An 18,512-nucleotide genomic window follows, 5' to 3' on the forward strand; every position below is an offset into this window, starting at 1 on the left:
CCATTGTTCAACGCGTTGACACATTCTCTAGCTGAGGCAAGAAGCCCAAGAGTATAAGTCGAGTGTGATGTGACTGTATAATGCAGAAAAATGAAGGAGGGTCAAAAGTCGAATATACTCAAGCCTTGTACCATCTGAATTAGGTGCCACTGGGATAGGCAATATAATTTGCGACTCTACTTTAAATTCATTTTCTAGGGCCACTGGTAATCCTAGCTCCTAACACAAACCAAAGGCTTTTTAATCATGAGGTCAACTGAGATTGTATATATGAAAACTACTTTCTAAACAGTAAAGTGTCCATATCAGATTTTATTATTCCCAAATTAATGAGAGGTAATATACTTTCTCAAGGGCAATTAGATCTTTGTGTAACCTTCATTCATCTACCCCAATCTCCAATCTATTCAGTTTCTTCAAGCTCCTTTCTAGAAGATGCCATGTGTGTTTAATTGGGTAGGGGGACTGGATCTTGATCACTCTTTTGCAGGTTTGTGTGTCCATCTTGCTTGATGGGAGGACAACCCAACTAGCTCACAGCACCAAGGAGGGACACTGGGAAGACCAAGGGAAGATGACCAAAATGGAGATGGAAGAGACAACAGTGTAGCTAAACCAACAAGAAACAGGAGTCAAGAAAAAAATAACAACAAACTGTATTTAAAAACAGACTTCTCCAGTTGGCATTTTGAATGAGATAGCTAACAGTCAACGCTAACCCTTTATATTGTGTCTCTTTTGCTCCTGGGTCCTCTTGCGGCTTTAATTCTTGAAACTCAGGCGGCAGCACCAGACATTAAATCCCCAAAGGGAGAGGTATTATTAAACCTTTTGCTGGTCATTCTTTTCTGAATGCAAATGGACATATTCTTAAGCCCTCTTATTCATTTCATGACGATCATTACAAGAAAAAAATTAAGCCAAACTTGCATATTGAAAATAAAAACAAAATACACAAAAAAAAACCCTGCAGATAATAAATATCGCTGATTCACTTATTTTAAACAAAGTCCAATTTTATTCACTCTTAATATCCTTGCAGTCCATTGTATACCTTCTGCACTGATCCTTGTTTCAGGAGCTGTTTGATACCTGAGGAAAGAATGAACAAATGACTCCGTTAACGAAAATGTGACTTCCCTAGAGTTTAAAGAGCATGTTTCATGGGGAGGCTCACAAAAGGCCTTACGACAACCGTGGATCTGAACTGAACAAATAACTACCAACGTGCAACTTCACCACGTGTCGGGACGCCCACACACGTGCATGCACATCCAAGATGATGCCTTGTCTCTCTCTCTCTCTCAGGCACACAGCCACAAACCCCATCAAACGAGAAATGAGAGAGGCGACTGAAATGAAAAGAAAGCTCTTCAGCAGTCTTCCCTTGCTCCTTCTGTGTCCTCTTTTCACTTTTGACCTCTTTCACTGTTCTCCTTTCTCTTAACTATTTAGGACCCACCAACTGGGCCCCCTTCTCAACCAGGCATCACAGATTTCACCACTAAGCCTCTAATCCTCCTAATGTTTACCTCATCTTTCCTTTTACAGTTTGGTCCAGCTGGTTTCTTTTAAGTGATTCTGTTTCACATGTACATGACCCATCACTCCCTAGGTTTCAAAGCCCAGCATACACCACCTTTTGTAACACAGTGACAGAAGGATTTTTAATACTGCCTTTACAGAAAGGCGAGTTCATTCCTAGTCTGTGTTCACTAGTGCTAGTGGTTGACGTCTGATGTCACTGGAGGGTTTTGTTTTGATTGCCTGTTCTCTTTAACCACTCTGTTCTCATACTCACGTATCACACACTCACACTCTCTCTTTCTCTCTCTCTCATTATACCCCTCACCTTCTCTTGCTTCCTCTGTTAACTGTTCTTTTGGAAAATCCACATCGAAAGTGATTATCAAAGAGCCTTTGATGTTGTTATTGTCAAAGCTGGGGAGCCCTTCCCCTTTCTTCCATAGCTTGGCTCCTGGTCTGGTGATCTTATCCCGGGAAATATGTACCTGGAAAGCAAAAGGGAATGGACTGGAGCAGGGCTGGTGCTCTCGTAGTACAACACATAGCCTCCAGGGAGCACTGGTGCCCAGAGCTCATGTCCCAGCTCAGCAGAGCAGGAAGGACCAGGGGCCAAGGGAAACATCATTAGGACAGTGAGAGCCAAAGCAAGAGAAGGTTTTCAAAAGAAAAAGAAAAACCATACCCGTAAACAAGTAAAAAAGCAAGGCTTTTGCCAATCGAGACCATAAAAACAAGACTGCCAAAGGCCATGCACTCAACTCTCAGCTGGAAGGCCTGTGGCACTGGTACCACTGGCCGTTCAGCAGAGAGTGAGAGAGGAGGCAAGGCAGAGACTGAGAAAGGAGTCCCTGCGGCTCTCAATGATTGAAGCAGCTGAAATAATCCCCAAACCACTCACATGAAGGCTTGAAAAGGACAGGAAGCAGGAAAATTGGTTTGTTTACCTTGTGACCATCCAAGTGAGTAATATCCATATCAAAGCCCACCAGAGACTCAACGAGTGAGATTGTCACGTTTGTGTATAAATCATCTCCTCTCCTTTCAAATATTGGGTGCCTAAAAACAGAACAAGGTAAAAATCATTAGCTTCCATCTTTCTGTGGGAAGACTTCAAAGAGTTTTTAGAAAAATCTTGGAAAAGGATGAATACTCCTCTTTCAGACAATAAGCATTTATTAGATACTCCTGTGTGTATAGTATTAATTGAGACTATGAAGTTGTGTAAGATTTATTAAACTCTACTCTTAAGGAGCTTATAATCAGCAGAAACCAAAGCACGTAAGTAAAACTAGAAGTAATTAGATTATGGAGAAGACAGAAAGATAACTTCTGGCAGTGGAGCTGGGGGAGGTGGGCATCAAGAATGGGTTTGGGGAGGTTTCCAGAGCTGGGCTTGAAAGGCCAGGTCAGCTCTAGAGTTGCAGATAATATGGGTGCAGGGGAGGATGGGGACAGGGTGAGAGGAAATTCTGGCAAAGACAAGGACTTGAGAAGGCACCAGGTTTATTCAGGGAACAACACATGTTCCGGTTTCTCTGGGAAGTGATAAGAAAGACAAGGTTGGTAAGGAAAGCTGAGGGAAAGATCATTGAGCTTAAGAGTGCTGCGAGGGAAAAACCCTAGGCAGGGGGTGCCCATTTCTCCATATTTAGGTGGGAACTTTTGTTTCAATGAATCCTTAGAAGCAGAAGTATCAATGCTCTCCAAAGTGGTAACAGGAGAGAAATACAAACAAGAAAGCCTGAATCCCAGGCAAAATTCTTGTCTAAACAGAACTTCACAGAGAAGAGAAGCCAACAAAGCATGAGCTCTGTCTGCACAGAAGCTGCATATTATGTGATAGAAGGTCCTTTCTATGGAAAAGTCTCCCATTCTTATATCAGTTAAATCTCCGATCTCTTTGACTCCCTATTCTCATTTGCCTCTCTTTTACAACTCCTTACTTGTCTTATCAATTCTTTCCTTCCAACATCTTTTGGATTTATAGGTCCTCAGTGAAAAAATAACTGGGCTCAACTCTAGGCCCCAATCCAAAATTTCCAGTATTGCTATAGAGTTACAAACAATCATTTAGGGTATTAAGGGCATGAAACAAAGGAAAAAGCCTGGAAATGCCCTGGTGGCTACCTATAACCTGACTCATCTGAAAAGCAGGGGCTAAAGAGACGGCCTTTAACATTAGCTTACTTACTTGACAACTTTGATTCGGAACCGTAAGTCTCCTGGTTCCCCATCCACGTGAGGCTCACCTGTTCAGAACAGATTAGAGCAGACTGTAAGCCACACAAGTCAATCGCTGCCCCAAATCTATCTGGCAGTTGAGAAAATTTTTTAAAGCCACTACCTTAGGCTGACTGTCAAGTCTATCTGTGAGGGCAGACTCTCTATCTGGTTGTATCAAGTTTCAGATTATTAGTGAAGACTACCTGTGCCTCAGGCACAGCAACAAGTAACTTGACCTATTTCCTAAACAAAGAATGATTCATTGATTTCCTGACCCTGAAGTCTTGAAGCTTTTTTTCTTTTAGAGTTTTAAATTTAACCCCAAAGGTGAGTTCTGAGAACATCTTATTAATGCCAACTAGAGTTACATATCTTCTTTCATTGCTGAGTTAAAATTAATCCATTACAGTCCAAACTCTGTAAATTTAGATATAACTTAGGCTACTTGATAGTAACTTTTGTCCATGATATTCAAAGGATAAACAGTAAAGCTACTGCTTAAGGTGACCAACCATGATGGTCATAAAAGGTTTTTTGTATCCTAAAACTGACTGAAGAGTGTTGGAAATGAAATACGTATTTACTATGCGGCCATTAAACTATGGAGTGAGGTAGGGGTGGGAGGTATTCACAAGCAAGCAGAGAGCAGAAAGTTATGATAATAAAACATCAATAACAACATTTCACCTTCTCCAATAAAGGGGTACTCCATGCCATCTCTCACCCCAGGTTCTATTTCTACCTCCAGTGTTCGTTCTTCATTCACTAGTCTGAGACAAAGAGAATTTAAAAAGAAAAAAATGAAAATACAAACCACATCCCAGACGCTGATAATTAAAAGTTCATCTATTCTATCAGAGATTTTTCTTGGAAGACTATCCTGTATCTCTAGTTGACACAGCCATCTGATCTCCATTTACATCTTCTACGTGCCAAAGGCCAGGGCAAAGCTACTATGCATTCCATAATCATGCAACTGCTGCCTCCAAAGGAGCCTGCAGTAGGCTGATTACTCTGAACTGAGTGATCAGTAACAGAGAAAACTACTCACACTCACATACATTTGCACCTGGAAGGACCGGGTCATGTTGTCAGGAATCCAGCAAGAGAGATTTTTCTCCTGATTCCACAAATAACTTATCTAGTTTTAATACATATAATTTAAGGTTCAATTAAAAAGTTGTTTTTATAACATAGTCAGTAAATAGGACTTTTCTAATCTGAAATGTTAGCTGGACATATAAGATTGTTCTAATATTCCTAGTGGGAAAAATGAAACATCAACATTTGTTAAGTATATGCAGAAATAAAGGGCATTGCTTATTAGTTCAGAAACATATTTAGAAGAAATACTTTTGGAAAAAATAAAAATGTACATTTCTTTGCTCTATCTTCTGGTAGAACATGAGAGAAAGAGAAGCATGCGGTGAGGGAGGGAAAAAAATCTAGGTATGGACCATTAGCACTTTATTAGACCAATGAGATGGTTAAAGCGTCTCTTGGTAGAACAAAAGTGCTTTCACTTACTTGACATTGGGGCACTCATCGCAGACCACCTCCTGGGTCATTTGGAAGCGCCCCGGGCCCAGCTGGGTGGTGCGCATCTCTTGCCGACAGTTGCATTTTCGTTTGCCAGGAGCCTGCCTTGCCACAGGTTTGTTTCTAACGACCTAAGAAGTACACAAACAACATCAGCTTCTCTCCCGTGTAAAACAGCTTTCGATTTCCTCAAGTGATCAGGGCTCTGCTCTGTGCACACAGGTGCCAGGGTTAGAAGTTCCCCTGCTCTGGCCAGCTACCCCTCAGGGAGACCTAAAGCTGACAGAAGTCTTTGAGGAGTTACAAATCAGCCCCCAAACAAGAACGAAGCAAACGCATATTGAAATGTCTCCAATTCCAAAGTTAGAGGAGAGAGAGTAAAAAAGAAGAGAACCAAAAAATAATGTGTATGATGGCATTTCTAAGCCACAACTAAATACCACTGAGTTCAAGTAGTTCACAGAATTACTATCTTTTAAGAAATCTGATCTGTGTAAAGCATAACCCCTGAAGAACAACCATGGCCTTCAAAAGCTGGCATGTGGCTACCACCATAGCATTAGCAACAACTAACCTAATGAAAACGCCTCTTTGTTTCAGGCAACTCAATCTAGGACTGTTTTCTAGCACTATCTCCATTCAGAATACTTGAACATGTAAGAAGAGACACAATGATCACCTCTTTGTAGCTGACTGCAATCACACCTTCTGATCCTTCTAAGTATGTGAAAACTAATAGATATGAAGAAATATATTCCTGATTTTCTCTGTTTAATTAGTCAAACACCTAATCACAAGGCATGTGCTCATGCAGCAGGAAGACACAAATGCTTGGACAGAAATCCGTTAAAGCCTACCAACATAGGAAAGCCCAGGGCAACAGAATAAATAACAATAACAGGAATTAGAGCAAACACTGCATAGCACTTATGTGTCAAGCAACATTCTAATCACTTTTACAAACACGAACTCATTTAATCCTTATGAGGTGGGTACTGTTCTTATCTCCATTTTACAGAGCAGGTAATGATATTATCTCCATTTTACAGAGGAGGTAACGAAAGCACAGAAAGCTTCAATAACAAGCCCAAGGTCACATATCTAATACACGGCAGAGCCAGGATTCTAAACCAGGCCGTCTAGTTCCAAAGTCTATGTTTTTAACCACTATGCTCTCTCAAGGAAATCTTTTCTTAAAAAAGAATTTACCACGGGGTCATTTAAACAGCAGGGCACTTACATCCTTTACAATAATTGGATTTAAAAAGAGTTTGTTTAGGAACACACGAACTGCAAAAAGTGAAGTGTCCTGTGCATTAGCAATGACTGCAGACAAGAGGTCTGGAGGAGAACAGAGGCTCACCTCTTCTCCCCCACCTGAACAACCTATCCTGTTCTTGAAGGAAAGATGGCCCAAATATTTTAATGCCCTTTTCTCCCATTCTTCAGACTGAACAACTGTATTACAAGCCAGTGCATCTTCTATAACTGTCTAGTCCTCTTCTTTCAACTATTCAGAGCAAAAGCCACAACTAAGAAAATGCTTCTTGTCAAGATGGCACAAACGCAGAGGCTACTGGCTATCTCCTCCAAAATCCTGGAAAAACTGTAAGAAAACAATAATGATAACAAAAAATCTGTGAGAAAATTCCAGAGATAGAAGGCTGTTTTGACCTGGTATGTGTACAGCGTGGTAGCTACCTCTAGGGGCAACAGCAGCTAGTGGGGCAGCGAGAAGATGTCAGAAAAAAGCATCTGAAGTTCTGCTCTTGCCTCTCTCCTAACTGCCTTGGAACAAGCACTGTCTGGCCCCTTTCGACAGAAACAATAGACCTCAGACACCAAACGAAACAAAAACACTCCAAGAAAACAAACAAAACAGTTAAAACCACTAGGCAAGGGCTCGCCCTAATATACTCTACCAGGGAAAGAGATATCCACGGGAGGATTATGAGCTCAAAGGCTGAAATAGCTAGAGACCTGAGGAGTCCAACTATCCACACTCCCCATCTCCTAAAAACAATCAACTGGATAACACATTATTTTAGGCAAATGTGTTAGAGAAGACGGTCTAAGAAATTAAAACAAGCATGGTAATATTTAAGGAGATAAGGGAAAACATTAACAAAATGAAATAGTATAAGAAACAATACAAGAATCAAGTGGAAATATTATGTATAAAAATATGAGTTGAAATAAAAACACAGCTGATGGGATATTACTCAAATGGATAGAGCTGAAGATTGAAATAGTGAGCTGGGAGACCAGAATGAGGCACTCTTCTAGAAGGAAGCAGGGAAGGATAAAGAAGTAGAATTTTTTAAAAATATTTTAAAGAAAGTTAAGAGCAGATAGAATAGAAAGGCCAATGAAGAAGATTAAATATTTAAAATATAATGGAGATAATTTTCCCAGATTTAAAAATAGGTGAATAACTTCAAATCAAAAGATCTCAAAACTTTAGTAGGAAATATAGGTGAATTGCCTTCTGATTTTAGGGCAGAGAAGAATGTCTTTGTTTTTTCTTTTTTTTCTGTGTGAGGAAGATCAGCCCTGAGCTAACATCCATGCCAATCCTCCTCTTTTTGCTGAGGAAGACTGGCCCTGAGCTAACGTCCATGCCGATCCTCCTCCACTTTATGTGGGACACCGCCACAGCATGGCCTGACAAGCAGTGCGTCGATGCGCGCCCGGGATCCAAACCCAGGCCGCCAGCAGCGAGAGTGTGTGCACTTAACTGCTACGCCACGGGGCGGGCCCAGAGAAGAATTTCTTAAACAAGACATAAAAACTAACCATAAAAGAAAAGACTGATAAATTTGACCACATTAAAATTATTACTTCTGTTCATTTCAATACATCTTCAATATAATGAAAGGACAAGTCACAAGCTAATAGGATATATTTGTATCACATACAGCCAACAAAGCATTAGTAGTAAGAATAAACTCCTCCTAGAAGTCAACAAGAAAAGGGAAAAAGAAAAAGGGGCAAAAGACATGAATGGACCTTTCACAAGAGAGGAAACAAATATGGCCAATAAATATTTGAAGATGCTTATCTGAATTATTAATCAAAAAAATGTAAATCAAGACCACAATGAGATAATATTTATACTCATTTGATGGGCAAAAATTGAGAATATTAATAATTTAAAATATTAGCAAGGTGGCAGATTTATAGGATCTCTTATAAATTGCTGGTGGAAGTACTGGTACCAATCAATTGAGAAAACAATATGGCATCATCTTGTACAAATGAACATTGGTTCATATTACCCAGCAATTCCACTCTTACGTATATCCACCCAAAAGATTCTTGCTCATGTGTACCTGGATATATGTATAAGAATGTTCATAAAAGCACTTTTTGGAATTCAAAAAAAACTGGAAATAATCTACATGCCTATTGATACAATGTGGTCACAATGAAATTCTCTTTAGCAGAATTATAGCTATAAGCAACAACAAGGATCAATCTTGGTAACATAACAGTCAGTGAAAAAAGCCAGTCCTAGAAGACAATGTATGGGGCCGGCCCCGTGGCTTAGCGGTTAAGTGCGTGCGCTCCGCTGCTGGCGGCCCAGGTTCGGATCCCGGGCGTGCACCGAGGCACCGCTTCTCCGGCCATGCTGAGGTCGTGTCCCACATACAGCAACTAGAAGGATGTGCAGCTATGACATACAACTATCTACTAGGGCTTTGGGGGAAAAAAATAAATAAAATTATTAAAAAAAAAAAATTAAAAAAAAAAAGAAGACAATGTATGGTATGATACCATTTTTACAAAGTCAAAATCAATGAAAATAAACAATGTATTACTCAGGTATTCATATATATGTAATACAACAAACAAACAAGAGTGGCAAAGGAACAATAAAGACAAAACTCAGGACAGTAGTTACCTCTGAAGAGAGGCAAGGGAATGGAGTAGGGAAGTAGCATGTGGGGAGATGTAAGTCATGGTTCTGTTTTATTTAGTTCTTGGGCTGGGTGATGAGTTCATGAAACAATAACAGTGTGTCATGAAACAAGGATTATGATTAATTCAATTCTATACGTCTGGTTACTCTCTCCACCCCCTAAAAGACAGAGAAGATACCCAGAAATCTCTTGGTTTTAGTCAAAAGAACAAGTTCTGCGAGTCAATATGAACAGCTGTATTGTTTGAACTTACTTCCACAAAATTTCCTGCATACACTTCTTCCAAAGTGACTTCTAGATCTACAATAATATCACTTCCTCTTGGAATATTTCTGTCTTGCTGACGAGGGGTTCCTCCAAACATGAAACCAAAATCTCCAAAGAAGCTGTAGATAAGTGTATAATCATCAGGAAAAGAAATCAGAGTTCATGTCTTGCAATTTAGTTTTCTTCACATTGATAAAATATTGTGTCCTACCAATGTATTGTGCAAAACTGAAAGACATTTTTAATGCATTGGAGCCATATGTTACACACAATTTTTAATTTATACAATATCAACTATCTGGCCCCCACCACAAAAAACTTTACTTTGTTGTCCAGATATATAGTACAGTGCATATATACAGTATGCCAATGAATTCAAAGTTGAGCTTAATCAATGAAATAATCAGTTTCAATATTGAGGAGTATCAGGATATAATGGACTTACTGAGAAAGGTATAGTATATATAAACCCATGTAATGCTGAACCTAATGGTAATTTTGAACATTTGTAATGTTCACTTTATATGCTTTTTAGAAACTAACTTTGGTGAAAGAAGCTATCGTTCTATAGAAAAATCTTGGGTATATAATTAAATAAACTACGAAAGCATCAGTCTTAGTAAAATTCTAGACCTTAAGGAAAAGGAAGTTGTGGTCTCTATAAGACCAAAATTAATTTTTGTAAGTAACAGAAGCATCACTTTGAGATTAACACAAACAGTGACCTTTAACTGTGCAGATGTTCTAATCTTACTATTAATTTTTGGTGTTATTAAAGAACCTCAGATGTTAGCACAGTGATGATGACAACTATAAAACATCCCTTCCACCCCGTAGCCAACTAGTCTTAGTGAATGGATTCCCTCAATCTTAAAAGCAGAGAGGGAGGTTTTGGCGGGGAGGAGCAGGGACAGAGCTTTTTCGCTTTGTGGCATCCCTCAGCATCCCTTCTAACAGCCAAGGGGAACAGGACGCTTCCCTAGTAGGCCAAAACAGCCAAACCGATCCTGAGGAAGAGAAGGATTTCTTAATCAGATTACTCACACATCTCCACAAGTCCTGAAAATCTGTCACCCTGAAACACTAAAGGAGGGAAGCTATTGTATGCAACAGCGATTCTTACTTCTTTTGGGGAAAGGGTGCACAAAACTCTTTGAGAATCTGAAGAAAGCAATGAACCCTCTCCCCACAGAAATGCATATTCAAACATCTTTTTGTTTATAAGTTGACACAAAACCCCAGATTAAGATCTTCTAGTGTGTGGCATCATCAGGGCATATGGAAATTCAAATGCTCAACAAAGAGGGGTTCAAAGAGAGGGAAGGAATGGTGTTTATTATTCCAGCCACTCAGCACTCCCAGAAAGCTGTGCGCAGCAGTAGATAAAGTGTCTCTACCCTAATCCCTTCCACCAATGCTGATGATCATAACCATCCCTCTCTTGTTGATAGGGTGAAAGAGAAGCAGCTCTGGGTATGGGAGTAGGAATTTCTCTTTCTCTCTGCTTACAAGAATAACTTTGCTCATTAAATAGTTTGCAGATTCTATGACAGCAAGGCGGCAAGGATGAACTGGTTTCCAACATACATCCCCCCAACACTGTCAGGGTTGATTTGACTGACATGGTTGGCTACACGGACAGCCCTTTCAGTGCTACCTATCTTTTCTGGAGCTTTGTGAAAACAAAAGAGGACATTCCCACAGGGAGGATGATGATTGACCTTTTGGTCAAGGATCAGTTGAGTTGCACTCTTCATCAAAAGCTTCTGAACAAGGGAGCAAGGATAATTCTTTAATGATCACTAAGTGATCCACTCTCAGACACTAATGCTTTGCAGATCGGTAAACTACTTACTGAGAAAAAATGTCTCCGTGGGAGCTCTGATGACCATCTTTTAATCCCTCTTCCCCATAAGTATCATATTGTTTCCGTTTCTCACTATCTGACAGAACCTGGGGAAAAAAGCCCATGGAGGAAAAGATCATGAGTAGGTAATATTCAGTTAAGGTGCATTCATATTTAGGTTTGTTTTATTTTTAACTCTGATACTGCGTCTAAGATTTTAGCGGAATGTAGTTTTCATTATGTATGGTATTAAGGCATGTTTATCAAGTTATTTTCTTTAGCAGACTAAATTCTTTGATGTATTGTTCATTTTGTAACTTCCTCGTTGCTCAATTCATGTTTTTAATTTAAATTTATCATAACTCCCCTAGTCACGTAAAAATCATATCAGAGATTAGCGATGTGGTTATGAAGGTGAGGGCAGTAACAGGAAAGAGGCGAGGAGAATTCCTCAGGTTTACTTCTCAAGCAGTTTGACTCCAGTGCTTATGCTGTTAACCGCTATGCTATATTCTCTCTAAACTATAAACTAGGATATGACTATGACAGATTGTCATTAGTGATAGAAGCAGTAAATTAGGACTTAAAATATCCTCAGCCCCACATGTCCATACCACACACACACACACACACACACACACACACACACACCCAGCCCCCACACACACATTAGGAGATTGGAAAGTCAAAGGAATCAAATGATAGGCCTATACCGCTATATTTTCATATTCTCTTTTTCATTTTTTGGTGTATGTAGAAATCCACTTGTGGAAGAATGCTGTCTGCCATATACACATTTAAGTTCATAACCTCATACGTTAGAATCTCAGAGAGTAAAAAGGGACACTACTCTGTGAAGGCTGCTCAAGGTCAAGTTCACAGCTTGAAAAGACTTTTTGAAGTTTTACTGGTTTAAGAAAACTACAGACACAGTCATAGGTATATGCTTTCTCATTAGGCCCACTTCATATATAATACTAACGAATGTAAAAACGAAATAAGCTTTCATACTCTTCAAATTTTGCCTCAAAAAAAAAAAAAGCTTCCCATCTATTTAGAGCAATCTGAAGTATATGCATACATGTAAATTTGAAAACTAAATAACTTGATACTCTTTCTTTGATATTTTTAAACTCCTATTTAGACAGTGGACTGAAGGAGAAAGTTATTTCAAACCCGTACTTGTGTTGGCTCAGGAAAAGAAGTTGGAAGTAGATGGTGCTGTTGACTCAGCAAAAGAAAGGGAAGCTCTGATTGGCATATGTAAATAGGACAGACTTTTGGGTCAGGATCTGAATGATGTGTAAGAAGCCACAGCAAAAATTTATTAACATTTAAGGTATATTTAGAAAGATGAAAAGAAATTGTGTGTACAAAAGAGTGAGCATTCTTAAAATGGGTTAGTCCAGAAGTGACCAGAGTACTTGACTAAAGCCATTATGATAGATGAGGTGAGAGAAAGAAATGTTTTGGTAAATATTCTAAAACAATAGCTACCTCGGGGAAGCAGAAATGGCCAGAGTTAACTTAAAAAGAAAATCAAAACACTTTTTATCATGCAATCTGGATTTCCAATATTTTCACTTTCAAGCCTACTTCTCTGGTCTTGTTTTGGCAAAGAGAAGAACCCCACATTTGGGCCTATAAGAAACACCATTTCAAAACCCCCAAACAAAGACTATTTTTAAGTCAGTTTCTTTTTGGACATCAGAGGCTTCTGTAGTAACTCCCCAAAAACTACCCTTAAAGTTATCTATTATCATTCACTTCCTCCTCACTTTTCTTCTGTCTAAAGAATGCAATTTTATTCCATGGTCTTGGAAACTATTTTATTAAAAAAAAATAAAAAAGGTTCTTAGTTGATTGGCCAATCAATCCACAGAGTCTCAACTAATCAAAATGCTAGAAGTAATCCCAGCTCAGTAGAGAAGACAGATTTGTATTCACAAAAGACTCTTCAACTTTAATGGGATTCTGATTTATGAACACTAATTTATCTAAGGACCAAACGCAATCAAGTGAATGATAAAAAGAAAAAAGAAAATTTGAGCTAGTGACTAGAAAGGTTCTTAGAGTTAAATAAACTGCAATCTCATGAATGATCTGTGTATAGCCTGCCTAGGTCATGGCTAAAGAACATGGCAGATTCTATACAGAGCATGGTAAATTCTTAACAACTTCCCTAGAAAATATTTTTGAGTACTGGTTCCTAGCAAACAATGGGAATATTCATGGGAAATACAGTGCAAAATATGGAATCCATATACCAACAAGAAACAAAATGTTACATATAATTTAACAGGGTCCACCAACCCTCTCAAGTTTATTTGTGGGCCCCTTGTGAGGAATTTTAGTCCTGTAGGATGCCTGAAGGTGTCAAGATTAGAAAGATGGACCCCATTAGTTCTAGGTTTCAGCTGTATAGGTCACTGTTTTAGTTCACTCTTTTCTTTAATCTAGGAGGCCTTGGAATCCTTCCTTTTGGGTTTTTTCCACTACTAAAATATTGTTCAGATTTGTTTCCAGCCTTCTCACCATACACGGATTTAACTTGAATTTGGAAGTTTTAGCTCCATGACTTTTGGAATTAAATTTGTTTTTCTGTGCCCTTTTAGAAAACGGGAATAAATGGTGGCTAGAGTTGATAACACTGTATTGTATTATTGAAATTTGCTAAGAAAGCAGAACTTAAATGTTCTCACCAAAAAAAGGATAAATATGTGAGGTGATGGACGTGTTAATTAACCAGATGGGCTGAATCCTTTCATAATATATATGTATATCAAATCATCATGATGTACACTGTAAATATCTTACAATTTTGTCAATTATACCTCAATAAAGCAGGAAAAAAAACAAAACCAAGATCTCTTATTCTATTTCTAAAGGAAAGGTGAATTGCAACACATACAAAAGAGCTAACTCCTAAATTAATAGATGTGAAAGATTATCAATAGCTTATTTGTAAATTTTTTTACCAAAGTGTTGACAGGTTCTGTGTATAACAGTTTTTCAAGAGTAAACAGTTTATTAAGCATTCAATAAATATTCTTTGGTGTTGTTTAAAAAAAATGGGAATAAGAATATGCCCAGCTCTACTCTATTTCACAGTGTACTAGTAAAGATTAAATGAGATGATACACATGAAGGTGTTTTGACCTCTAGATTAGAGGTTCCAAATTCAAACTATAGCTGTGTTTTGTTTGATCTGCGTGAAAAGTAATTTTTAAATTCAATTAGTTACCAAAATTTTACAATCAGGAGAATCTATATAAAAATCTGGATTTCCACTTCTCTTGAAAAATTAAATGATCTGGCAACACAGTGTTTGCATTTGTATATGGCAAAAACTGGCTAGGGTTGAATAAGAGCTACTCCCTTGAAATGGGGCAAGGAAGGTGTCAGTCTATCACAGTCCTCATCAATATCTGTTGATTCCCAAAATGGAAGTAAGAAAATCCACTGTCATGTTTTATCTTATACCTGCCCTGCATGTTATTTGTCTGGTCCATATGGGCATATGGTTTGCAATCCTCATTTAGATTTTGTTTCTCTTTCTGGCTCCAGCTCCCAAACTGACTGCCTGATGATCAATCAACTTATTAATCTATCAATCTTCCTTTCTTTCTTTCACTCACCTTTTTCAACATTATTCTCCTTAATAAAACAAATACTAATATGAAAAAGGCAGGAAATGGCATTTACTAACATGAATGTACAACATAGCACCACACAGTACTTTTACTTTTATCTACTGTCTATTTTTAAAAAGAAGAAGTGTTACTCTGTGTTACATGGTCTTTTCTGTATCCGTAGGTTTTATTCATACTTTACCCTTTTTCCTGACTCACCTCATAAGCAGCACCCAGATCCTGGAACTTCTCCTGTGCTCGTGGATCATCAGGGTTCCGGTCAGGATGAAGCTGCAGGGCTAGTTTCCTGTAGGCCTTTTTAATATCCTTTATAGAGGCACTGCGAGGCACCCCCAAGATCTTATAGAAATCTCGCCTGGGGAGGGGGTAGACAAAGAGGATACTTCATTAAAGAGTTATACATTACATTTTTAAAGCAAAGCTTTTTCCTTTACATTTAGGTTTACGTCTGAGCAAAGATGTAGGAAAATGAAGGTACACATGTAACACACATACACAAAAAAGAAAGACTAAAAAGAGAACACATCATAATTTGTAATGAGTCTTAAATATTGAAGAAATCACAAGATTTCTTCTTGTGATTTCTTCACAAGCCTCTTCAAGAGGCTATGTATTTTTTGAACAATGCTAGAATTATTCAAAACATCTACAGAATTCCTTTAGTCAAGAAAACCATTTTCTTATTTTATGGCCACATGTTCTTTTCAACCAATAACGGTATAATCAAATTAACTCTCTCCTTCTTCTCCCTATTACTGACTTCAAATGACTTTTGACTGTTTCCAAAGGTCAAATAATCTCAGAGGATGACTTTCTTTATTCAAAAAGATTATGTCACATAAATGTTCTGACTACCAGCAGCACTGTTGGAATGTTAAAGATGAAGTGACTGAAGTTAACTTCAGAGGTTAATTTAGAGGTTAAGCCAAAGCCCAAATAAGAACCTTGAAGAAAGAATTACACCCATTTGGATGTATGAGTTGTGGGGTTTTTTGCTGAGAGAAAAAATATCAATCTTGCAGTCATTGCTAGCAGTTATACGAGTTTGTCTAGGTCAAGTCTTAATTGTAGACAGCTGCTGAAGCCCGTATGCAGGAGCCTGTAAGCCTCAGCAGCTGCAAATATGCATATGGCATGAGCGTGGAGATAAGGTAGAGATCCACTGACCTCCTTGCCAGGGACTATGCTGGAACCAAATTAATTGTAAAGAGAATCTTTGCAAGAAGGGCCAATGCGAAGATAGAATAAGACTATAATAAACTTTCAGGGCAGGGACTGTTTCCAGCCCATAGAAGACACCAATAAATATTTGTTGAATGAAATGAATAAATAAGCATGCCCACAAAAATCTATTCCTTTTGCCAGAGTCACTTTAGCCACCAGAAGTTATTCTGAAAATGCCTTCTTCCAAGAAAAGGGATAGGAAAGTTGTTCACAATGGAGACGCTGATGTAGTAGTGATGGTAATTTTAAAATGCAGTGGGGAAAAAATGCATTGGGGTACTGAGAGCCAGGTGATGTGAGACAGAATATTAAAAAAATTATTTCATAAGCTCTTAGTCACACTTAGGAAAATCATTTAATCATTTCATGTATAAGTTTTTAAAGTTATCACCCAAAAGGGGTTCCACGAGGATTAATTAGGTGCTTTATGCTCCCCCTAAAAATGCGAAAACTTGATATCTCTTGTGACAAGAACTAAATAAATTGAAAGGTTCATTAAAATTAATAACAAAAGAGCTAACTGTATAAAGAATGAGGCTTACATAGAATATGCTTAATAAAAAAATGGTTAAGTAACAGCTCAGAAAAATACAAGAAAAAGATGGCTGGCATAGCTCAGCATCAACATTACAGTTTCCAAGAGACTCCTTTATGAAGGACTGAAGTTTAAAGTGACAGTATTAACAATATTTATAGAGACATTTTGTTTAAACACCTTACAGTACTTGTTGCTTTTAAATGTAAAAAGTACTAACAAAAACGTACTAAGAAAAACAAAGTATTACCTAGGAGAAGTTAATTTTTTTTAGAAATTTAAGATGTTTCACAAGAAAAAAAATAACTATAAAGTTTAAGCATATATGAACAGGGAAAAAATTTTTAAGAGAATAACAAGCACTTAAATGTTAAAGCTCTGCTAGGTAGCATCTTCTCCATTTAGAGCAACCTATAAGTTATTAGAAGCTAAGACCTTACTTCCCAACACTCTAAAATATGAGCCTTGCATATCATATCCTGTGGTCACCAGGCTTATGGGATCATGGATCTTAAAGGCTGGAAAGATCCTCGAGTTCAGGCGGTCCTACTCCCTTCAGACAGGTGGTGCATTATCACCCTCATGTTACAGATGAGAATTTAGGTGGTTCCTTCAAGGTCATATAATTCATAAATGGGGTGGGAGTGTGTAGGCTAAAATCCCAGTCTACTATCTGTTGATGAAATGCTCTTCCCGCTCATAATAGCATTCAGCTTCTCAAGAATGTACCATGGAGAGAGACAGTGAGGCACGAAGACAGTTTAGGCTCCTTATCTCAAGAAGCTGGGAAGTACAAGGGCTCTCCAAAGGGTCTGCCTTGCTCCCTCAATCCAATTTCCTTCAGTCCCAGGATGGCTTCCCTATCTGTTCTCCCCTTCCTCACTCGGCCTAGCATCATAACCCACCCACTTTAAATGACAGTCCCTCAACGGTTCGTGCAGGATCAACACTGTATCGTCCTCTTCTCTAGCTCAGCACACCCCCTCCCACCCAACACATACACGTTGTGTTTGGCACTGCATCCAACTCCCACTCCTCTGGGCAAATCTAGCTCTTCAGGGCCCGTGGATCTAAGCTCCTCTCCATCGTGTCACGCACTGCTCTCCTCTCCACCCCATTAGCCTGGCCCACATTACCCATTCCTCTGTCTCACCGCCTCACCACAGCAATGCCCTCTCCCTCCCCCAGCCTCCTCCCCAGCCAAGACTGACTCGCGGGCCCCGTGCCCACAGGTGCCTGTTCCTCACCCGGCGATCACAGCCCCGATGAGGTACAGCAGCAACAGGCAGAAGGTGCCCAGGTTCTGCGGGGCCATGATTTCTCTGTGCCGGTCCCTGTGCCGGCCCCTGTCCCACGCGCTCCTCACAGCCTCCTCCGCCGCCGCGTCGGCTCGCCAGCCCACCCCGCCCTGAGAAACCACCTCACGCCGGGGTTTCCCACTAAGGCCAGAGCGACAGCTAGCTTGCCCCCTCCTCTGCCCCTCCACTTCCCGGGAGTCCCGAGTCCCAGTGAGAGAAGCCCCCAGCAGGCGAGAGCCAATCGCTGCTCAGGACATCACACGCGGCCGGTGCCTCGCAGCCAATCAGCGCAGTACACTTCACCTTCGAGGCGGTGCGGGCGGCCAGTTAGGCTTCGGAACTGCAGCCGCAGCTCCCGGCCAATGAGAAGAGGAAACGTCAGATAGTCGCGCCGCCGCAGGAATCCGGCACCCCGGCATCCGCGAGTCGTAGAAAACTACGTAAACGGGTGGGGGGAAATGGTGCCAATAGAGGACA

General features: G+C 39.5%; 1 protein-coding gene across 1 annotated transcript; it reads right to left on the reverse strand.

Annotated features, from left to right (window-relative positions):
* Positions 1–632: 632 nt before the first annotated feature.
* DNAJB11 (DnaJ heat shock protein family (Hsp40) member B11) lies at positions 633–18,186 on the reverse strand. The gene is made up of 10 exons (XM_058556161.1): positions 17,985–18,186; positions 15,177–15,333; positions 11,335–11,432; positions 9,466–9,598; positions 5,278–5,420; positions 4,438–4,520; positions 3,719–3,776; positions 2,472–2,583; positions 1,853–2,012; positions 633–1,092 (listed from the first exon to the last, which is right to left on the reverse strand). Exons 1-10 carry the CDS (start codon positions 18,050–18,052, stop codon positions 1,028–1,030), a joined length of 1,077 nt encoding a protein of 358 aa, XP_058412144.1. The 5' UTR covers positions 18,053–18,186; the 3' UTR covers positions 633–1,027.
* Between the last annotated feature and the right edge of the window lie 326 nt (positions 18,187–18,512).

The sequence above is a fragment of the Diceros bicornis genome, chromosome 15, assembly GCF_020826845.1.
Source record: "Diceros bicornis minor isolate mBicDic1 chromosome 15, mDicBic1.mat.cur, whole genome shotgun sequence".
Classification (NCBI taxonomy): Eukaryota; Metazoa; Chordata; class Mammalia; order Perissodactyla; family Rhinocerotidae; genus Diceros; species Diceros bicornis.

Excerpts from the sequence above, each read along its gene's own strand:
- DNAJB11 (XM_058556161.1), bottom strand. The coding sequence starts at position 18,052 with ATGGCCCCGCAGAACCTGGGCACCTTCTGCCTGTTGCTGCTGTACCTC. Across the intron at positions 15,334-17,984 it reads ATCGGGGCTGTGATCGCCGG|GCGAGATTTCTATAAGATCT; the intron begins GTGAGGAACAGG and ends CCCCCTCCCCAG. Across the intron at positions 5,421-9,465 it reads ATGCAGGAAATTTTGTGGAA|GTCGTTAGAAACAAACCTGT; the intron begins GTAAGTTCAAAC and ends TGTACTTCTTAG.